This window comes from Desmodus rotundus, chromosome 12, assembly GCF_022682495.2.
Source record: "Desmodus rotundus isolate HL8 chromosome 12, HLdesRot8A.1, whole genome shotgun sequence".
Classification (NCBI taxonomy): Eukaryota; Metazoa; Chordata; class Mammalia; order Chiroptera; family Phyllostomidae; genus Desmodus; species Desmodus rotundus.
This window is the reverse complement of record NC_071398.1, coordinates 52660723-52683848: the sequence shown is the minus strand read 5'-3', so window position 1 is coordinate 52683848 and position 23126 is coordinate 52660723. Positions and strand designations below refer to the sequence as shown.

The 23126-nt window shown below is 46.4% G+C and overlaps 1 protein-coding gene across 3 annotated transcripts; it reads left to right on the top strand.

Moving 5' to 3' along the window:
* Positions 1 to 843: 843 nt before the first annotated feature.
* On the top strand, positions 844 to 20864 carry ZKSCAN8 (zinc finger with KRAB and SCAN domains 8). Of its 3 annotated transcripts, none has more exons than XM_045203596.3 (6): positions 844 to 1590; positions 11570 to 12079; positions 12644 to 12785; positions 14413 to 14501; positions 14800 to 14923; positions 15598 to 20864. In XM_045203596.3, the coding sequence occupies exons 2-6, from the start codon at positions 11663 to 11665 to the stop codon at positions 16554 to 16556; spliced, it is 1731 nt and encodes a 576-aa protein (XP_045059531.2). In that variant the 5' UTR covers positions 844 to 1590; positions 11570 to 11662; the 3' UTR covers positions 16557 to 20864. The 3 variants fall into 3 exon arrangements, with proteins under 3 accessions (XP_045059531.2, XP_045059530.2, XP_024425956.2); XM_045203595.3 differs by lacking the exon at positions 844 to 1590 and adding an exon at positions 7324 to 7464 and having other exon boundaries at positions 11573 to 12079; XM_024570188.4 differs by lacking the exon at positions 844 to 1590 and adding an exon at positions 7324 to 7464.
* Positions 20865 to 23126: the final 2262 nt, after the last annotated feature.

Below are 23126 nucleotides of genomic sequence, written 5' to 3'. Positions count from 1 at the left end.
AACTGAACAGGTGTGATTGGAGGAGGCAGGTAACACAGTGTGGGGGCAGCTCGTAGACGCAGACGGGGATGCTGGTGACTAGTTCTGAGTGAGGAGCCAACAGCCAGGAGGGGAGGAAACAGATGAGTGAGGGATGTGTGGGCACTGGAGAAGGGACACGAAGGAATAGGGAACAAGGGTACAGGGAAAGGCACGAGGAGTAAGTGGAAAAGAAGAGAATGGCGAGTAATTCTAAGATTGGCATTAACCATTTTTGAGACAAAGGGTCACAGGACAGAAGCCATGCGAAGAGGCACAGATCGGCTCCTCACCCCAAGGTGCTGAGAAGTCTCAGGTGCACAGCACAAGCTCCTGATGTTACCGTCGCCGAACGTGTTACCTACACGTTCAGCCTGAGCATGATCTCTTAGTCTAGCCAAAAAGCCCATCAACAGTGACCACTCGACTAAAAACTTTGTCTCCGGCGCCGGGTCTCGGGGACACAGTCTCAAGCCCGGGCGCTGGGCCGTCGGACGTGCCGCTGTACGAGGACTGGCCGCGGTCGCCACGTTCGGCACCGTCCCCCCCTCAACGCGGCGTGATCGTTGCCGTTAGTTGAGAATTCAATGCGTCATCGTTGTCGTCTGTTTAAAACAATTCCCCTAAGGTTCACAATTACCACCATTCTAAGCTCCCTAGATAGTTAACCCCAGTCCCACCCGCGGGGAACACGCCCCCTGGCCTCACGCCCCACCTCCCCCGCCAGCCCAACCCACTGCCTCCGGCCTCCGCGCTCCCGAATCCGTAGCAACCGGAAGTGGGCGGGGTCGCGAGAGCCATGAGAAAGGGGGCCGGCCTTTCCCGCGTCCGGAAACGCTGGAGTTCCCGCCTGGAAAAGGGCCGAGGCCGGGACTTGAAGGAAGAGCAGGTCTGTCGCGGGGATCCGGGAACGGGGTCCGGCAGGTGGTTTGTCGCCCAACCGCGGACCTGCGGACCCTCCAGGATTCCACTCGGGGCGGAAAGGGACGGGGGACAAGCCTCGCTGCGGTCCGCAACTCCCTGCCCCGGGATCCCGCGGTGGTCGGCTGGTCTGTGCTTCCCGTGCGGGTCCGGCGGGCGAGCTCCGGGGAGGGGCGGCCGGACGTAGGTGGCCTTGGGTCCCACCCGCGAGGGTGCGGGGTCTGTGCCGGTCACTGCTTCGGGACCTGGCAACACCTCGCAGACGAAGGGAGACGAAAACTGGCCTCTGTTTGAACTTATCCGCCCCTTAGGGAACGCGGGGACTGGAGTAGGGTGAAGCATCCTGCCGCTACTAACCTGTAGACCCGGTTCGGGTGCTGGCTCCACCAGCCCTGTTAACCAGGACCATAATATGGTACCTGCCTCATTGGGTGGTTGTGATGAGTGACAGGATGCATGTAAAAAACTTAGTCTTTAGTTAGACATTGTCTTTCTCCCGTGTCGTCCGTCGTCCGTGTTATGCAAATGAGACTAATTAACCAACTGTCGATTTTCTGGAGGCCGTGTGAAGAAAAGTAAAGTAAAGCGGGTACGGGAGAAACCGTGAAGAATGAAAACACTGACGTCACCGTGAGCTTCACCTGGCACCTGGTGAGCTGGCACAAGTTGGGATCACGGGGAAGGAACTAAAAATGGAAGGGGAAGGGGAGTCACGCCGACTAAATTGAGCTAAACGGCAAAACGAATCAAACCACCATTCCTGTCAGAGAGGTGTGGCATATTTGTATATTTAAAGGGCCACCTAGTACTGGAACTCGGAAATCTCAGAATAAATATTGGACACCTAAACCGAGGGAGCTTATAATCTGTTTGAAGAGCAAGTGTAACAGTAGCCACTAATGTGACACAGAATGTGGTGAGTGACACATAGGACGATAAATCTGAGAAGTGAGAGAAATGTGTTATTAGAATAATAGGCCAGTGCCTGGAGCAATGAGACAAGTCCTTTGACCCGAGACCGTGGGGAAGTGTGGCAGTGCCCGAGACCGTGGGGAAGTGTGGCAGTGCCCGGGGAGAGGGACTTTATGGAAGGCTGTGAGAGGCAGGCAAGGTTGCTGCTGGTGGAACAGGATAGTGCTCAGCCATGAACACGATAGAGTGCCAATGACAGAAGCAGTGTCAGAACACTGGGTACTCCGTATTTCTTGGAAGACAGCTATGCGTATAAAGGTGTGAGTGATCATATGCACGAGTGTGGGACTCGTGCATATAAGGGAAAAGGATACACTCCACACTGAACAGTGATCACTGGTATTGAGAATGGTGAAGATTTTACAGTATTTGCAAGCTAATGATTTAAGTTTCCCACAGTTTGGTGGTTGCTGCAAAAGTCACTAAACTCCTATGTCAGAGACGAAGGTCTTTATTTAACGACACAAGCATCATGAGTTTCATGTTCCCCTTGTCCTCAAAGCGAACAGGGGCCTCGAGTGCCCAGGTGGGTGCTGCTCACATGATGGGTTTGCATTCGGCAGAGAAACCCCAAGCTTAGAAAACCCAATCTTTGCCCAAAGGGAGGCATTGTCTTCATTATCCTGGTTGGAAAACAAATCTGCTTCAAGAGAGATGCAAACATCTTTGCAAAGATAATCAGAGAGAAAACTAGCCAGAAGACCTGGAGAAATATGAGATCCTTGGAGAATTGTTTCCCAACCCTTTAGGTAACAGCTAGTGGGGGTTAGAGGAGATGTCAGCTATTTTTACTTTATATACGTCTAGATTCTAATATTCTGTCGTGTTTTATTTTGATTGTTTTTCTCTTTCTTAAAAAAAAATCTTGATTTTTAAAAATGTAGTGAGAAATAACCCTGGTCGGGTGGTTCAGTAGGTTGGAGCATCGTCCCAAACACCAAAAGTTTGCAGGTTCGATTCCTGCTCAGGGCACATAACTGGGTTGCGGGTTCCATCCCTGGTTGGGGTGCATATGGGAGGCAACCGATCAATGTTTCTCTCTCTCTCTCTCTCTCCCTCTCCCCCTCACCCTCCCTTTCTCTCTCTAAAATCAATAAACATATCCTCAGATGAGGATTGAAATAAATATATATACACACAAAAAATAAGGGGCAAATAGAGAGGTTTCGTTTGTTCTAGTAAGACACAAGGAGCCCTCGGGTCAGTAGTTGGGGGAATGGTAAGGACATTTCAGGAACACAAATGCAGTGACCCTGTCTGGGTGGACTGGAGTTAGGAGGGCCATCTCAAGGCGGCAGAAATGCAGGTGTGAGGTAATTAGAACCGAGGGTGGTGGTTTATTAATGGAGAAGAACAACATTTTAAAGGAGGAATCTGCTGGCTCACGACTTTTCCTTCGTGTCCACATTTCATCAGGATAAATTAAGGAAGCCTCTTAAGACTTTATGACTTGGCAGTTGGTGATATTGTTAACAACATCCAATGGTGTTTTAATGGGGAGTTGAATTTAAGAAAGAGAAAGAAAATCCCAGGTCCAGGAGGTTTAATTGGAGAGTTCTACCAAACATTCAAGGGATAAATAAGTCCTATATTATATAATCCTTTCCAGAGAACAAAAATGAGGTTACACTCCACCCATTTCATGAGGCTAGCAAACCTTACCCTTTCTTTCATGTTCTGCTCTTGATTTTCATGAAATGTCCTCCAGTGCTGGAGCCTGTCCATACTTAGGTATGAAACCCTGAGCTGGTTAACCTAGGTTGTGTGAGTTCCTGCACCTTTAGGAGGCTGCTCGTGCTGCTGGTCTTACCCCAGTGGGAAGTCTGGGTGCAGGTGATAGATAAGCAGGCTACAGGCAGGCCTTCCCTTAGACTGAGGGGACAGGGAGCAAGCTCACTGGCTGGGGACCTACACAATTAACACAGCAAGAGCCACCTTCTTGGAGGGGGAAAGCTTCAATGTGCTCCCTCTTAGGCAGTGCTGTCTATTTCTCCTCCTCCTGTTCTATTGCAGAAGTCCAGAGTCATCTCCTAGTTTGCTATGCTTCTCTCTTAGGCCTCCGTTTTCCTAGTAAAGCTCCCCCCACCCCCAATTTGTTTTAGAGAGCAGATATCAACTCATAACTAGAGGACAGAAGCCCCAACTACTAGTTAGAAAGGGGAGCTATTTCACCATCCCAAACACGTTTCTTAGATTAATGGCCCTCCCTTGTCCTTTGCAGCTGTTGGCCTGAGGTTAGACCTTTTTCAGGGTTTCTCTGGAGATGCACACCTGGCCTTGAGGGCTTGCATAGCAATTTCCTCTGCTTCTCCAACAACCTGTGATCCCAATTGCTGATTCGTTTCCAGAAATTCCTCAAAATTTTTGACCTACTCTTTGTTTTCTACCACATTAATTTCTGTACTTATTTGTTAGTTTTTCGGTCATGTAAGTAGGTTTTTGGGAGGGAGAGGAAGTAGAAAAATATGTGGCTCTTCCAACGTGAACTTGAAACAAGCCGTGCTTTTTCCAGTGTACCACCTTCTCTCCCATTTTCTCATTTTTACATACCCCACTTTTGGGTTCTTGAAGACTTTCTGACTAACGTGAAATTCGGAGTGGCAGGTACAGGGAAGTGGAGAGGAGAAGGAGGTGCCCTGCGAGAGAGGACAGTGAGCAAACACTGAAGAAAGATGTGAGAGTCCAGCCACCTTGTATTACGATAGACGTTGAAGAGATTTGCAAAACTGAATTAACTCCACTCCTCTCACTGACTTATTTTGTTTTGAAAAGTATAGTTGATGTCACAAAATATGTTATATAACATGTAATGGGCATGCTCTTATTTTTTAAAGAATGTTTTTTAATTCCTCAGTTTTAATTTTGAACGCAGCAAGTTTTGACTATCATGACCCACGTAAGCTCTCCAGGCCTTCCCTAGGTTTTCATTTGTTTGTTTTGTTTTGTTTCTTTTCAAATTTTGTTTTATTGATTCTACAGAGAGGGGAAGGGAGGGAGAAAGAGGGAGAAAATCACGGATGGGTCCCCCCGGAGATGGAACCTGCAGCCCCGGCACGTGCATTGAACCCATGACCTTTTTGTTTGTGTGAGGACACCCAACCAACTGAGCCACACTGGCCAGGGCTCTTCATAGTTCCTAAGAACATAAAAGGAGTCATTAGAAAATATTTGAGAAGTACTGTGCTATTTCATATACCTGTATAAAGTGGACCTTCTGAAACTAAAATTCAGAACTACATAGGTGGATCCAGGAACACCTTTGAGGCCCTAGGTAGGGAAAATATTTGGTGTCTTATTAGTGACATGTCCCCTGCTTGTACAAATAGGGGGAATGCCAGTAACCGGAGTCACTGTGTTTGTGCTGTGGTGCAGTGGCTATTGTTGGACCCTGCTACTCTGGGAAACTTTAGATGTGTCCTCTAACCCCTGGTGTGGCTAATTCCCGTAGTGGTTAGAAGAATTAAATGCTTGTTTTTCCCTGTTAGGAAGTCAGTAGATGACAGAGATTATCTATACACAGAGAATCAAGAAATGGCAGTGTTAGCATGTTATTTATAAATAAATATGAAGGTTAATAACAGTAAAAGGAGAGAGTTGAAGTGGTCATCTCTGGGGAGGCGTGTGGTCTGGTGTTTTTTACGCCATAATCCTGAGTGTGTATTTAATTTTTATTTTTTAAATTCATTTTTACATATGTATGCATCCATGTAACCACAACCCCTATCAAAGATAAACTTTTTGTCTTCTGTCACCACAGGTTAATTTTACTTCTTTTTGAACATGTTCTTGTAAGACCACATATTTTTGAGATTCCTGCAAATTGTTCATCTGTCAGTAGCTCATTTTTATTGCTGGTAGTATTTCATTGTATGAACATAACACTGTTCTGTTGATGACCTTTTGGATTTGTTCCGCTTGGTCCTACTGTGAATGAATGAAGCTGCCCTGGACTTAGCTTTTCATCTCTCTTAGGTTAATACCTAGGAGTGAGACTGCTGGGTCCTAAGGTAGATATTACTTAACTTCGTTAAAAACTGCCATTTTTCTGAACTGCTTGTACCAATACACTCGCACAGGTAGCGTGTAGTTCCCGTTGCCTCACATCCGCATCAGCACTTGATGTTAGTCACTGTGGTGTTAGCGGTTATACCTCACTGTGGTCTTGATTTTGCATGTCCCTAATGAATAGTGATGTTGAATACCCTTTCATGTACTTACTGGCCATTCATATATATTCTTTGGTAAAGCATGTAATAAATTCTTTGTTAATGTTGGTTTGTCCTATGACTGAGTTATAAGAGTTCTTTATATATCCTGAAATGTGTATTGCATGTCTTTTGCAGTTTGTAGCCTCTTTACACTTTTCTTAATGTTTTTTGTTGAGCAGATTATTAAAATTTTTATGAAATCAACTTTTTCAATTTTATGTTATCATTAGTGCCTTTTGAGAAATAATTGCAAAGATCATGGTGCCGTTTTACTTCAGAACTACAACTTGGGTTTTAAAAATTATTTTTTTTAATGTAAAAGCAGAAACAGCAGAGTTCTAGTCTGTCAGCAGCTGGGCGTCAGGAGCTGTGAGATGAAGGGCGAAGACTAGTGCTTTGAGAGTCTAGAAGCGTTTGTTCTGTCGTGATGATTAGATGACAGGACCCTCAAGACAAATCAGAACTAGTATCTGGACAGGACATTCCCGGGGTAGCGCTGGGGACTGGATGGAAACTTTCCTGTGTTCATCAGCAGGAACGGAAAGGGGAAATGAAGGTGAAGATTGGAGGTGCACCTGAGCACTGAGAATAGATGGGTGATTAGGAAAGGTGCTGAAGGAATAAAAATGTGGGACCAAAACAAGAGAAGTAAAAGACATTTTTTCATAACCTCCACCCGCGAGATCCTACTTAGTCTGAAAAAACTAATACAGTGGATACATAAAGAATGAACACTGATTTCCCGAACTCTGGTGTTAAAACCGAGGTCAACCACTGAGGCTTACGTCCTGCATTTAGAGTTAAAAAGGCGAAACTGCAAACGTAAGCTTTGTAAGGTAGTGCAACTCGTTGCAATAGGAAGAGGTGGAAGATCCGTGAAGTTACATTCAGTGAATTATTTTTTAATTTTAATAGTATAAGGTGTACTATTAGTAGGTGCCGTAGGGACACTTTATACTATAAACGATGATTAACAGGAATTCCTCAAGGACCGAGTCTTTGGAAAAGACAGCTGACTACAGGGGCATCTAACCCGCCTGACCGGAGCCCAAGGAACCAGTCTTGCCGACCCAGCACGTGCGCGCTCGGACAGGGTCTCGGGAGCCGCGCAGGCGCGGGAGGAGCCCGGGGCGCCGACCATAGAGCTTTCAGACCACCAGGGTTCCTAGAGAGCTGCCGGAAGTGCCGTTGGCCAAAATGCGCTCTGGCCAGTGTCGTCCCCTGGCTGGTGTCGAAGCGGGGGCCGGAGGGGCCTGGTTGGGTTGCAGCTTTCGACCCCTCTTCTCCCCGCTTCTGCCCTGGGGCCGTCCGCTGGCCTCCCTTCCCCACGGCCCCAGGACTCACGGTGAGTACTCTTCGGCCCGGGCCCCAGGGCGCTTTGTGGCCAGAGCGGCCGCCGCCGGGACGGACCTGCAGGTCCGAGCGGGGCGGGGCCGGGTGGAGCCCTGGCTGCTCCGCGCCCCTAAACTTTCGCGAGGGAACCTTTTGTAAGGGCTCGTTTTCTTCCTCGGTCACGGATTAGTGGTGTTATTTGCAGTCGAGCTTGTTTGTTGTCTTAAAATAGGAGACGGCCCCCACATTATCTTTTTACAGGTGTTTCCACCAAGTGAATAGCTTTTACGCAGCAATTTTGCTTTTCCGTCACAATAAAATTCTCATGTTTTAAAAAGATGTATTTTGCTTTGAGAAGCCCCAATTATACCTGGATACTTATCTTTGTTGTGAAGTTATTCTGCTCTTTGTAGTGCAGTATTCAGAAAATGGTGGTGTTGGCTGGACAGTTGTATAAAACGAAACACTTCTGGCGACTTCGGGGCGGTGTGGAGTTCAGCCTCGTTCAGAATCCCTCTGCCGTTAGAAGAGCTCACTGAAGCAGGTGCCCTGTTTCCTCACATCGGGTCACTCGTCCGGCAGCAGCGACTGCCGCCCCCGCCGAGCAGGACCCAGGTTTTGTCGCTTGGTCAGAGACGCGTGCTTGTGCAGTAGTCACTGTTGAAGCAGATGCAGGCATACTTTGAATTTCTGTTGTGATTAAGCGTGAAGCGCGGTGGGTGCCAAAGCATTCAGCCTGTGCCGCCAGAGACACTCCAGAGGGCCTCTTCTTGATCTTATAAGCCTGGAAAGTATCTTTCTTGTTTTATTTTCAGTTCCCAAACATCCCAAGTTAGACTTAATTCGTTTGAAAGAAAAAAACATTTCTTCTACATCTGTTAAAAAAATAATGCAGTTAAAAGCTGAGTTGCCCCTCAGTAGTTCTCAGGGTTATAGGGTTTGAGGTCAGAAGAAGCCTTAAAGGTTGACTGTTGTGACATCCTGAGTCAATGAACAAAGGGACCAGAGTTGTCAAAGGAGGTGCAAGAAGCCGCCTTTATCCACAAGGAGCTTCCCAACCTAGTGCCGGTGTGTGCTCACAGACTGTTAAAGAGGGAGGCACAGTGGATTAATTTTGTAGCACATCTCTTTGTATTTGTTTAGTTATGGACTGGGATTGTCAAAAACTGATCGAGAGGGCAAGAGACTAAAAAGAAAGGACAATAGTTGTTTGCTGATTTGGTATAAAATGTGAATATACCAGATAATTAAATGACTTCCATCAAAGCTTTGCTGTTGAGACTTTATTTAATATTATGATATTAATATTTTAATTTAATGTTTTAACATACAACAATATAAAGTTCTTGAATGGTGCACACTTAATATTGAAATAGTTTGTAGTTGGTATTGATGAGGATTAATTTTAAGGAGAACATGGCTGATTGTTCAGTAAAGATGGGCACTGGCTTTAGGAAAATTCAAAAGAGGACATGGCTGGGTGGCCCAGTTGGGAGCCTCATCTTAAACATGAAAGGTTGCAGGTTTGATCCCTGCAACGGAAGGCGACTAGTGGATGCTTCTGTCTCGCATCAATGTTTCTCTCTCTCCCTTCCTCTCTCTCTAAAAGCAATTTTAAAAATATCGTCAGATGAGGATTAAAAAAAAAAAACTCAGAAGGAAACGTGGTCAAACTGGGCCTCTGGAGCATCCTGTTCAAAACAGTGAGAGGTCAGTGTGCATGTCCCATGGCGATGGCCTTTCAAGTTTTTAAACTATAGGCGGCTTTTTTAAGAAAATTTAAGAATTTATTAAATTGTCGTTGATTTTTTGAATACATTATTTTAAAACCATGGATATTAATCCTGTCTGTTCAAAACAAACTTGCTTACCCCTTGTCTTAAATCCACCTCTTACCCAAACTCCCACACTATTCCAGGAAATCCCCCCTCTTCTCTGTAAAGTCATCATCTGTGAATTAAACTCTGATGTCAATCACCAGATTGAACCTTGTCTCTTGCTCCTTGGTTCTTCCTAGCTGTAGTTTACTCTCCAAACTCTTGTTCCCAGCCTTGTCTCATTTCAAAGATAATTTTCAAATTCTCTTCCTTTTCTAAGTAGGGTTCATAACCTTGTTCTTGGTGGGTGTCAGGTCTGCGAACTCTGCTGAAATTGACTGTAAACTTTTGTGCCTGTGGGCTTTTTTCTTGGGAGAAGTTCTCTGTTTTCATTAGATTGTAGAGACTGAACCCCCGTCCCCCCATCCCCAGCAAAAGAAGTCTTGGAAGATAGAGACGCTGTTTTGAAGATTGTCCTTCTGACTGCCTGTCTTGTTCTGTCCCTCATGGACTGTAGGTCTGTGGTTCTGTGCTGATGTTGGCATCTCTTGCCGACTGCATTTGGATATTCTGCCTTCAGTAATGTTCTTCAGTCCATTGTGTGCTGTTGTGCTATTATGATCTTTCTGGCAAACAAACATGTGATATAATGTCCATGCTTAAAAAAAGGAAAAACTCACTGCTACAAACAAGCATTTGTGAGAAAACCATGGCCGTGGGCAGACAGTTCTGGTACTCTACACAATTGATAAACCCTGTATTTGGACCATGTGATGAATACCTGGACAAGAATGAGCACCTTAATCTGCTTCCGGGGGTGGGGGCGAGCAGGAAAGGTACAGAGTGGGGACAACAGAGAGGCCTTGTGAGAAAAGGTAATATAGTCAAGCTGAGACTTTCAAGTAAGACTTGAATGGTTTCAGCTGGACCAGGGTTTATCGCCCTTGGCGTGGACACTTTGGGGCTGTGTTTTGCATTGTACAATGTCTAGTAGCATCTCTGGCCTCTACCCACTAGATACTAGTAGCATCCCTTCCCCTCAGTTGTGACAACAAAGAAATGCTTCTAGACATTGCTGAGTGTCTCTTGGTGAAAGGGGTAAAATTGCCCTCAGTCAAGAACCACTGAGCTAGAGTAAAGAGCTCTGCAGCAGAATTTTAAAAATAAACAACCCTGCTTTTAAAAACATGCAACAGTTTTGAAGAGATATTTCACCAAAGAATATATACAGATGGCAAAGAAACCCATGAAAGCATGCTGAACATTATTCGTCAATAGGGAAATGCAAATGAAAACCATAGCGAGACCCCCCTACGTACCTATTAGAATATCTTAATTTTTTAAAAAACCAGCATCAGATGCTGGTCCAGATACGGAGCAACTGCAATTCTCACATGTTGCTAGAGGAATGTGAAGTGTTGCAGCCACTTTGGAAAACAGTTTGGCAGTTTCTTGTAAAGTTGTATATCACTTTCCATGAAGCTTACCACAGTTACTTCTGGATATGTACCCAGAAGGTGAACTCACTATGTCACTTCATAGTGGCTTTGTTTGTAACCGTCAAAAACTGGAATCAACTGAGATGACTTAACTGGAGGATGGATAAACATACTGATAACATTCACCCACATTGATGATCTCCGATGTATCATGCTGAGTGAAGATGCCAGATTCCAAAGGCCTCATCCTGTATGATTTCATTTATAAAACATTCTGGAAGGTTATTTGGGTTTGCTGGTAGTGATGGAGCATCCAGGTTCCTTGGAGATGCAGGACCAGTGTTCCGAAGAGGAAAGGATCGCGATAAGGTCCACAGTAGACGTTAGCCTTGAAGTCGGAGGGAAGACGGGCTCCCAGGCAGGATAGCGGATGTTAGGTGGGGGACAGTCCTTGACAGAACCTTGAGCTGAACTATTTGGAAACTAGTCTCATCTGTTGCAAGCGAGGGATGGGTTGAGAGCTAAAGTGTGTAGAAGCAGTACAGCTAGTGTAGCAAACTCTGAAAGAAGTTAAGTCAGCAGCTCTGGGGGCCAGAACTTTAATTAGACACAGTGCACCTGGTTTCTTGACTTTGTTTACCCAAGTCTACATCCCCAAGGAGGGAAAACAGAGGGTTGGTATGAGAAAAGGCTGCCGAGGTAAGCTTCTGGAGGTAAGGGGTTGCTTCTGGAAGATGGGAGGGGAAGACTTACCAACAACCAAGCTGTGAAGTCCATGGCAGAGTAGGGAGCTTGTTAATATGTCTTCATAAATCACTATGACCTTTGACTCCCCTTAATACTGTTATTTTCTCTTCTAAAGAAGTCCCCTTAAAGAGGAGGCCCTCAGAAGGTTCTCTCTTAAGAAGATAAAGAAGGGAGTGGAAACAAGGCTCCTGAGCTCTTCCAGCCCTACATGGCTACAGAATCAAGAAAGTGTTTAGCCCCATCCCCACCCAGCCGGGCTCCCGAAGAGGACCTTGTGATTGTCAAGGTCGAGGAAGATCATGGTTGGGACCAGGAATCCAGTCGACATGAACACAACCCTCCTGGCCAAGAGGCGTTCCGCCTGCGATTCAGGAAGCTATGCTACCAGGAGACCCGAGGACCCCGAGAAGCCCTGATCCAGCTGCGGGCACTTTGCCACCAGTGGCTGAGGCCGGATTTGAACAGCAAGGAGCAGATCCTGGAGCTGCTGGTGCTGGAGCAATTCCTGAGCATCCTGCCTGCAGAGCTGCAAGCCCTGGTGAAGGAGCATCAGCTGGAGAGTGGGGAGGAGGTGGTCACCCTGTTGGAGGATCTGGAGAGGCAGATTGATATACTGGGACGACCAGTAAGTAGCAGGAGGTGTGTGTGCTGGGCCTGGGCATCCTGGGGGCTGGGTGGAGGGTGGTGGGCATAAATGCTGGGCAAGAGTTTCTGCTGTTGGAGGAAAACACGGTGTTGCATAGCTTGTGTTGACAGAGTTCTTTATTTTAAGGTTATAAATCCATGTTTTATCCTTTTAACACCCCTGTACTCTGTTATTGCTCCCGTTTGCCAGATGCATAGAGAGCTGAAAGTACTTTTTCAGGGGCACCCAAGCATTAAAGGTAGATCTGAGACCAGAACTCAGGTTTCCTAGTTCCTCATCAAAAGTTTTTTCCCACGGAGTGGCCCTGCTCTGTTCGTGTGTACCGCCCCTCTTCCCCGACCTTGGGAGTGCAGAGTATTCGTGTTGGGCCCGGGGAAGGCTCAGCAGATCCTTTCCTTCAGTTTCAACGCTAATAGACATGGTTGTGAGCATTGCCGGCAGAGGAAGGCAGCACATACCCCGTAAATATGCTCTTGGTCCTCTCACACCCTCACCTCGTTTCTCAGAGGGATTCCTCCTAATGCACCTGCCCGTTGTGTCCAGGTCCCGGCTCGTGCACACGGACACAGGGTCCCCTGGGAGGAGGTGGTGCGCTCGGAACCTGCACCAGAGCCCCTAGACACTCAGCTCCAGCCTGCGGAAACTCGGCTCACAGCTCCCGTGCTCCACGGGCCCCGAGACAGAGGTGAGGAGGCAATTTCACTGGTGGGGAGGAAGGAGGAAGGAACCCCACCTCCTTCCTGGGAACCACTCTTTCCAGACTATTCTTGGGTCTGGTGTAAATGTTTGTCTGGGCTTCACATGTGGACTGTCAGTCCCAAGGCTAAACTCATGAGCAAATTAAAGAATTGGGGGGTTTTGTGTGTGCACATGTTCTGTTAACCCAGCGTGTTTCCAAGAAGGCATTTTTGAGGTTGTCTGGTTTCACCATGCCACTGTCTTTGTAAAATACTCAGTGTGTGTTCCTCACCCAGTCAGATGCTTCACTGGCACACTGCTCAGGTCGTCCACGGTTCTCCTGCAGGTGTTGCCAGTGGTCCCAGTAGTGTTCGTCCCAGACAGCACTTCAGTTACTCGGCCTCTCTGCTTTTCATGATCTTGACATTTTTGAAGGGTGCAGGTCACTTATTTTGTAAAGTGGCAGCAATTTGGATCTGTATGACGTTTCCTCATGTTTAGGTTCAATTGTGTCTGTTTGGCAGGAGCACCCCAGAAGTGAGGTTGTGTCGTCCTCAGGGTTACAGCAGGAATTTGTCCTGTTACTGCTGATGGTAACTTCGATGACTTGGTTAAGGTCTTGCTGGGTTAATTGGCAGTAAAGTTACCGTTTTCCTCTTTATAATTAATAAGTAATTTGTGGGAAGGTACTCTTAAGTCTGTGTAAATAGCCTGGTCCTCATCATACTATTGTTGCTAAAATACTGATTTTAGTATGAATTGGTGCTTCTTCCCTGGATCAGTAAGTGCTTACTGAGACAGTTACACAGTGATCATTTTCTAACTGTTATTTTACATTTATTTGTTTATTGTAATGGAGACTGTTCCCTTCTCCCTATTTTATTTTACTATTTTTTTAATTTATTAGTATGGACTCAATTCTTATTTTATTCCATAAATATACTGTTACTATGTTTATTTTGATGCCTCAATTGTCTCATATTTGTCAGAGAGTCTGGCTCCTATGTCCTTTTGACATTTCCTATCATTTTTTGAGAACTTACTTTCTTACAGAACAAGTTATTTTTTTGGGCTCATCTCATACTTGCCCTGCATTTATTCTGTTTTTATTTATGTGGGTTATAGTAGTTTGTTTTATATAGATGGGTTTTTAATGTTTCTAGAGAAAACATACGGAAACATTTTCAATCACTAATATAACTCTCATCTGAATTTCTAAGGCCTGTTGCCGATTTTGGTTTTGTGCTGTCTGGTGTCTGTAGGAGACAGCTGCTGGAAGTTGTGGTAGACGTTTCGGAAGGTAGCAGAGGAACTGCAGGGAGGCTGCCAAGAGACCAGGAGCTGCAGGGACCCTGACAGGCACAGGGATAGCCCGCAGCTCCGGTCGGGGCAGAAACTGTACAGCCGCTCCTGTTAGGAAACTGTATGCTTTGTATGCTCAACCTGCACTGCAGGCTGAGTGGAATATCACAGCGTGGGGGTTTGGGCACAGAGCCCAGGCTTTCAGCATTTCACAAGTACAATCTCTGGCATGCACTCCTGCGAAAATACAGATAATTTAGACTGGATTACTGCTGGCTCCCGCAAGCACAGAGCAAGGTTGGCTTCCATCACGTCTCCTTTCTCCTCCTCAGCTGCATCTGCATCTCAGAGTCCCACCCCTTCCCAGGAAGGAAGTCCTGGAGACCAGATGACCGCATCACTTCTTACAGCAGGGTTCCAGGTGAGTTGTGCTCCTTCTCACTGAAACCCTGTAGCTGTCTGTGGTCCTGTTTGTGACATCGGCCCCTTGTGTGCAGACTGCCTGTGGCGGTACTCATCCAAGAACTTGCCCTGAATTACTTTGAATAGAGACATATTAATCCTTGACTTGGCACATTTTCTTCTTCCCAGCTGTTCAAATTCCTTCATACAGCATGTCCCCAGCTCTTGGCCCTGTCCGACTCTGGTGGGTCTGTGAGACTCTGGGTTTGAACTGTGGAACAATCCCAATCCTCAAGTGGTTGCTCGTTTTGTTTCAGACTTTGGAGAAGATTGAAGACATGGCTGTGTCCCTGATTCGAGAGGAGTGGCTTCTCGATCCATCCCAGAAGGATCTGAGTAGAGAAGACAGGCCAGAGAATTACAGAAATGTGTTCACCCTGGGTAAGGAGATCTCTGGTTGTTGTTGTTGTTGTTATCAGTTAAGAGGGTTTTTTTTGTTATTTGTTTGTGTTTTATGTGTACTTAATTGTGAGCTTTCTGAAAGATATAGTTGAGTTTAAATCCAGGATCCACAGAGAAATACAATGTTGAGTCTTCTTGAGGTCTAAAACGAAACTTTCATTCTCCAGCCCTGGATGGACTTACTGACTCTTTCACTGCTCCCCGAGTTCATGTGTTGCTTCTGTCCCCGGTTCCCATGAGACGTTTACGCAGATTGCTCTCACTTAGGCCAGTTGTGCTCCTCCCTGTCAATGACTGTTTGGGGCTTATTTCCATTTCTGTCCCACTCATTAGATCTTTTCGTCATCCACATTCCTTCTCACTCCCCGACTTCCACTTCTCCTCAGCTCACCCCTTCCCTGCTTTAGTCTGCCTTACAACAACCTCTTTTTCATGGCACTTCTTTGCCCAGGTAGCTGGTGGTGCTTGGGTTTGACCTGCACCACCCACCTCCCCCTGTCAGGAAGGCATTTTGGAGACAGATGGAAGCTTTGCATTTCTTGTAGCTGTTCCCTGTGTGTTTTCCTTTTTCCCTATCTTTGATTCCTTTTTCCTAACAGATGGTCTAGGAAGTGACATTGGCTTGATGTTTATTTATTACATTTTTATTTCAGGTGGTGAGACCAGGAATGAGAAAAGAGAATTAGCTTCGAAACAGGTAATGTCTACCGGAGTCCAATTACATGTAGAGAGAGCTGCCAAATGCAATGGGGATGCTATCAGGAGTCCTGAGCATGGAGAAGCCCAAGACCTGGGCAGATTGGACAGACCACGGGGAAACCCCACCCAGGAGAGACGACACAAATGTGATGAGTGTGGGAAGAGCTTTGCTCAGAGCTCAGGCCTCGTTCGCCACTGGAGAATCCACACTGGGGAGAAGCCCTATCAGTGCAACGTGTGTGGGAAAGCCTTCAGTTACAGGTCAGCCCTTCTGTCCCATCAGGACATCCACAACAAAGTGAAACGCTATCACTGTAAGGAGTGTGGCAAAGCCTTCAGTCAAAACACAGGCCTGATCCTGCACCAGAGAATCCACACTGGGGAGAAGCCATATCAGTGCAACCAGTGTGGGAAGGCTTTCAGTCAGAGTGCGGGCCTTATTCTGCACCAGAGAATCCACAGTGGGGAGAGACCCTATGAATGTAATGAGTGTGGGAAAGCCTTCAGTCATAGCTCACACCTCATTGGACATCAGCGAATCCACACGGGGGAGAAGCCCTATGAGTGTGATGAGTGTGGGAAAACCTTCAGGCGGAGCTCACATCTTATTGGCCACCAGAGAAGCCACACTGGGGAGAAACCCTACAAATGCAATGAGTGTGGGAGAGCCTTCAGTCAGAAGTCAGGCCTTATTGAACATCAGAGAATCCACACTGGAGAGCGGCCCTATAAATGCAAAGAATGTGGGAAAGCCTTCAACGGGAACACTGGCCTCATTCAGCATCTGAGAATCCACACAGGGGAGAAGCCCTATCAGTGTAATGAGTGTGGGAAAGCCTTTATTCAGAGGTCTAGTCTCATTCGACACCAGAGAATCCACAGTGGAGAAAAACCTGAGTCCACAGGAGTTTAGGGGAAAACTTGAGGCTTAGTTTGGGCATTATTCAACGTTAAAGTAACCACATGCAGGTGACAGTTCTTTCAGTGCAGTAAAAAGGCAGAAAGTTTATCGTCATTGCAGCCTGACGCAGGGTCAGTATCGATAGTGGTGGCAGTTAAAATAGCTCTTGAGTAGTTCTTGAGTAGCCTTGATGCAGATTGATTAGCTTGACTGTCCTGGGCCAGCCCTGATGGCCCAGTGTACCCTTTAGAAGCTTAAAGAGCATCAGAGCGAGTTGTTTGTGGCTGGAGGCACCTAACTCTGTCTTCTGGGTGAGTAGCTGTAGATTTGAGCAAGGCTTCTCTGGGCTCCTCTGCTTCTCCCACCCTTAGGACCCCTCCCCGGTTATTCCCCTGGAGGGACATGTGCTCCTCGTCTACCTAGGAGGCTGCTTTAGGGTTCAAAGCAGGCTTTTTGTGACTTAGATTTGTATTTAGCTTTCTAAGAGCCTAGTTCTAGGGAAATTTTTACAGACACAATGTATTAATGCTTAAGTGTGCATTTTATTCTGATGTTCCCGGTGGTCCGTGGAAACTCATTCCCACGCAGACTCAGAACAGCACTCCAGCATTTTTCTTCCATCACCTCCACTGACTCCACGGAGTCATGGCACGCCCCACACGTCCCTGTCCAGCCCCAGGCCCCGTGGGGGTTGTGGGACTCTGCAGAGAAAGGTGAGTGCAGAGAGCCCAGCTGCTCTTCAGTGTGGGTGATAGTCCCTTGTGGTGACATCTGGCTCTTTTCACCTCCACTCTGCACACTCTGGTACAGGTAGATGTTTCACACCGTCCTAGTTAGGGCATCACGTGGGAGGAGAGAGGCTTGAGGAAGACATACCAATCCTTACCCAGAATGTGCACCTGCCCCTCTGGCCTGTGCCAGCACACTCCTGCAGGTTCCCAACTAGATGGCCAGTCCCCTTGTCATCCCCTTGGACCCCCTTTTCAGCTGGCCAGCACCTCCCTCTTTCTCCATCCGCTTCCTGCCGTGAGCTTGTATGTCACAGTGGTGACCTCTCACATCCCACCTGCAGTCCAGCAAAGACAACGTTTAACTCATAGTCGCCAGGACTGCCTTTGGTCTCAGAGCCTGGTTTAACAGCATCAGGGCTCCCGTGTCCACACAGGCGCCATCCTTTCAGTCGGGCGGTCGTAGTTACTCTGGTGGTGCTATTGTTGCAGTGACCCCCGCTGCAGATACCCCATTTGATAAACCACACAGGAGTACTCTACTTGAGAATCACAGTCATTTTGACTGTTCGATTACCCACTTACCAGATTTGGAATTGAGTAACTTTTGGTGAATTCCAAAGTCATCTTTCATAATTCCATCAATTCCATTAATCCTACTCAGAAGAAGAAGATGCAAGTCCTGCTGAAAACTCCAAGAAAAGTTACGTAACTTATGACACTGTGACTATTCTGAACAGGGGTATCACTTATTATTTTATGATCGATGTTTTAAAACACCAGTCATAAAATCTCACATCATAGAGATCCCCCTTTGGGATCATAAATTCCTTGTAGCATCCTTTCTCTCCTGCCCTTTGGCTTACCTGCACTGCGAACACCAAGGTTTCCTACACCTATTGCACTGTTACTGGTCCCTGCTGTCATTCATCATCCCAGTTCTCTTGGTGAACTTTTCAAGACAGTGCTTTCTGTTGTCTTTTTTTTTTTTTTTTTTTGTGCCAGTACAAAGAGGTTTATTTTGGTAGATGTCCTTTATTTTCTTGTTCTCTCTCGCTCTCCACCCTGCTCCCCGTCTCTCTCTCTCTCTTCTGTGGATTATAGTTCCTGATTCCCTTGTACTTGAAATTTCGAGAAACCAGAAACTAATAAATCTGGTTGTCTCTAGATCCTTGCTCTCTGCTTCAGCTGTGCCTTATGCTCTGTAAGAGACTAATTCTGCCTGAGACCAGTGCCACCTGTGTGCAAACATCCCCTAGGATGGATATGGGAGAACATGTGTAGCATCCGGCAGAAATTCAGAGAAAAATATGACCAGAAGGATCAGTGTTATACTGGGTGAGTGTGAAAAAGGGTGACTCAGCACGTACAGAAAGGGCCTGGTAGTAAAATACATTGAGACACACCAAGTTCCTTTATCCTGCAGATTCTGTTTTTATGCTCTTAATCTGAAGTGAGCTGCTCGCCTGTACTTCCTCTGCCTCCTGGGCTCTCCCATTTAAACTGACCTTGAATGACACAGTGGTTATTCCAGAACTCCACTGCCACCCAGCGTAGTTGGGAGATTTCCTCCCTTGAACAAGGTGGCGGCGCTGGAATGTGGTGGTTAAGTCTCCTGTGGAGCCATGAGCTTCACTTGTTCTGAGGCTCCAGGTAGTATGACTGATGTTTACTGAGCACTTACTGTGCACCAGACCCTACATGAAGCATTTCTCACACTGTGGTGGATACTCTGTCCCCCGTGGCATAGGTGAGAAAACCGAGGCTTAGAGAGTGAAATAGGTTGACCAAGACTACGTAGCTGGTAAGTGACAGCAGAATTCTGACCTTCACAGCCTGGTTCTCGAGCCTGCGCTCCCAACTACGGTGCTGCTGTGGCTGATGAACACCCTCCCCCTGTCCAGCCGTGTCGAATTGTGTGTCCCTGGAACAGAAAGGTACAGGATAATGCAAATCCATTAAAATTCCTAGAAGATTGCTTGAAAATGCTATTTTGCTTTACATCATTATTAAATGGTGATACTTTGGGTGCTTTGTAGTAGTAGCAAACTAAAACGTGTAAGTAAACATGTTTAAAAGAGTAACTGGGAGGATAAAGCAGGAACTTACAGACTCATACATTTCTCTCTGAACTACCCCAGGGAAAGTAGAGATGCGGAGGGAAATGAAATGTCCGTGCAGCAGGCCAGACAGATGGACAGTTAGGGGACGATAGCAAGTTTATCTGCAGCATGGAATGTGGGAAACCTATTCACCTCACATTTCCCATGACCACTCCATTTTCAGCATTTATGATTTTTCAGACATATCAACCATTGTTCAACCCATTTCCTCAGTAATCTACTCTTAAAACTTCTTAGCTGGCTTTATGCCCAGCACTCCACTGAAGTGTCCTCAGACTCAACAGTGGATGAATATTGTGTCTCATCTTAGTTCTTGTCCTGACCCATATTTCATACTGTTGAATTTACCCTGTATCTCAGGAATTCTCTTCATTGGCTTGTGGGACCCTTTTTGGTCATTGTCCTCCAGTTTCTAACTTTATTGGGGGGGGGGGTTCCCTTGCCTTCCACCAGGCATATTCACTATTTTTTCTGTCCTCACCCTTGCGTACCCACTCGTCAGTAACAATATTTGCCACCGTCTCTCTGCACACCTTGGTATTTGAAAACAGAGCTCATCATTCTTGTCCCCCAAAATACCGTTTTCCTTTTAAATAGATATCACTATTTAATTTCTTTACCCTAAACAGCCTTCTTACCCTTTATGTTTCTTCTCCCAATCTTGCTTTGGAGTTGTCTTATTTTGGTCTCCACTCTGCATGTCCAAAATCTTGGTAAGTTGTTCCAATTCGTGGTTTTCTCCTTGAGGCTGGATGATTACATTTCTGACATCCCCTCGGCGCTTGGTTCAGATCTGCATTTGGGGCCCGGGTTATTGTAGTTCTTTCCAGTGCCCTTGCCCTCAAGAGCCTCGTCTTGTAGACATTTGAGATGACCTCCTGAAACTCCATTTGCATGACATCTCACTTTCACTCAAGAACACCCAGCACGTGATTCCAATTGGAGCAGTGATGTTCGAGAGCTCTGTTACCTGCCTTCCACGCTCAGTCTGCTGCAGTCTCTTCTCCGGCATATTCTCTTACATCGTCACAGGATACTTCCTGTGGCCTTCACTGCTGTCTTACAAGCCCTTGACCTTGCCTCTGTGCCTTTCTCATACTGTTTCTTTTGCTTAGATCGTTCTTTGGCCCCAGCTCATGTTCATCACCCCCTTCAAAGTCTGGTTTCCTTTCTGTCTTCTGAGTGAGCCCACCCTGACTGACTGCACCCACACCAAGACCCCCCCTTCTGTGCTGCCTCAGCACTGATCCTTCAAGTTTGTACTGTGGTCTGTGCACTTACTAATACGTAGCTTTGTAATTATTTTCTAGCACTCTATTGTAGTTTCACACTTGTATTTATTTCTAAAATTAAATTGTAAGCTCCTTGAGGGCAGGAATAATAATTTTACATTTGTATCTCTGCACCCCTAGTGCCTAGTATGGTGCTGAGCACACAGTAGGCGTTTAATAAATGCTTGTTGAATTATTGTGTGGATTACTTATGGTGTATGGTGTTACCTACAGAAATTTTTATACTGTCTTCAAGGATGTGTATCTCTTACCAGTTTGTGCACAGACCTATGTCCACAGTACAGTAACTGCTTCTACCTAAGACTAAGGCCTAAAATTCCAATTTTAGGAGGGTATGTGTGAAAAGTTGAAATATGAACTCTCCATTTGCTTGGCCAGACTTATGTGTTACAAAAGAAACTAGTAAACACTAAAGATTACTGTGTTACTGCAGAAGTGCTTGAGAATAGGCTTTTGTATCAGCTCAGTGGTTCTCAGCTGGAGAAACTTGGCATTGTCTGGACACATTGTTTGGTGGCTGGGATGCTGCAGGCATCTAGTGGGTAGAGGCCAGAGACACTGCTGAACATCTTGCCTGCACAGGACAACAACAAAAAATATCCCAATTGAGAAACACTGGTCTAGATATATTTAAGATATATAGAGAAACACTAGCATTGCAATTAGAAAAACTAGTTATTCCAAGCTTTACGAAAATCCTAAGTCTGTATATATTTTACAGTTTGTAAAATTATAAAAGGAAAAGGCCCTAACGTTTGGCATTCACTGCAATGTACATGCCAGGGTGATGGGAAGCTTTAAATTGTTGGCCTTCTCAGCTGCTTTCAGCATCAGACCTGCTTCCACCCTTAACACCAGGTGGGAGGTGTTGGCAGAGAACAAGGCTAGTTCTAGCTTCTGCATCTTGGTTTATTACATGGAATGAAAGGTAAAGCCCTGGGGTGTATCTCTCTAGCAGGGGACCCATAACTTACCTAAGATTCATTCTTTTGAGGACAACACATGACCCTCAGCAGTCCTTTGGGCACTCATAGTCTGTAATAACCAACTCCCCAAGGATTTACCAAGTAAAGTGCCCCAACAGGGAATTGAACTGACCACCCTTTGGTTCGCAGGCTGGCGCACAATCCACTGAGCCACACCAGCCAGGGCCCACTTTAAAATTTTTAACATTCATTTAATCCTACTTAGGAAAGCAAATTTGTAGGGGGAAATGTGATTTCCTAAATTAAATAGTTTAAAAGACCTTTTAAAAACTGGTCTTCTGTAACTCAATGGGATTTCCTTCAACAGGTTTAAAGAGGATCAACCCTAGAGTTAGAAAATCAGTGTAAATGTAACACACCAAAGAAATAACCGTGTTGCTCTGTTGTTTAATTATTCATATAGTCCATAGAATAAGTTGGGGATCATTCGTTCCCCAACCCATTGTTCTGTAAATGGAAGCCCGAAAAGGTCGTGCGGCTTGGATGGGGTCGCCCATTAGGTTGATGGTAATGAAATCCAGGGTTCCAGAGGCTTTGCCCACTGAGAGGGGCCTCCAGCATCCTAGACGGGACCGCCAGGTGCCCAGGGCGGGATTCCGGGATGTCGCCTCTCCAGGCCACTGCGGGCCTCAGTTCGTTTCCTCTGGCCTCCGAGAACCAGATGAGTCCACTCGCTCCCTTCTGCTAGGGTTTGAGTGGCTCTGCGGGTCCCCTGCCCTACCCCGCCACCCCCGCCTTTCCCACGCACCTCCCTTTCGCCCTTTCCTCGTCGCCACCACCGGCCGCACCCCCGGACGCTGCACCTCCCAGGACCCCGAGACTCTTCTTGAGGCAGCAGCACGGTCCTGCTGCGTTGAGACCTGGGCGGCTGAGGGACACTTGGAAATTGTATGCACGTGTTCTTGAGATACTCCAATTTTGCCTCAGTGAAAAAAGCGGAGCTGAATGTTTTACTCACGAAAGCACCTTTCTTTTGGTGTCTGGCATTTTCTCCCCCCTCAACCTTTTTCTTCTGAAAAGATCAAAGCACATGTCCCTCTCTCTTCTTGATAGTTTTTCTTTGAAATTAAAAATGTTAACTGAGCCCTGGCCGGGTGGCTCGGTGGAGCATCTCGGGTACCCCGCAGGGTTGCGCGCCCATGCTCAGCGGGACGCACGCGGGAGGCAACCTATTGATGTTTGTCTCTCACGTCCATATGTCACTCTCTCCCTTCCTCTGCCCCTAAAATCAATTAACATATCCTCAGGTGAGGATTTTTAAAAAGTTAACTCAAAGGTATCTGATAACAGCCCAGCTTTAAGGTAATTTATTTAGAAAAAAAATTATACTTATTCTTTGTAGTTACCTGAAGTCAATCCCAGCAGTTCGGGGCTGTGAGGGGAATATTTTGAGGAAGAGAAGGCACCTTGGAGCAAGGACAGGGGAGGGTAATTCCAGCGTGACCAGCCACCG

Bases quoted from the DNA above. Each gene is read 5' to 3' on its own strand.
- ZKSCAN8 (XM_045203596.3), top strand. From the start codon at position 11,663: ATGGCTACAGAATCAAGAAAGTGTTTAGCCCCATCCCCACCCAGCCGG. The intron at 12,080-12,643 runs GTAAGTAGCAGG...CGTTGTGTCCAG, and splicing joins TTGATATACTGGGACGACCA to GTCCCGGCTCGTGCACACGG. The intron at 14,502-14,799 runs GTGAGTTGTGCT...GTTTTGTTTCAG, and splicing joins TTCTTACAGCAGGGTTCCAG to ACTTTGGAGAAGATTGAAGA.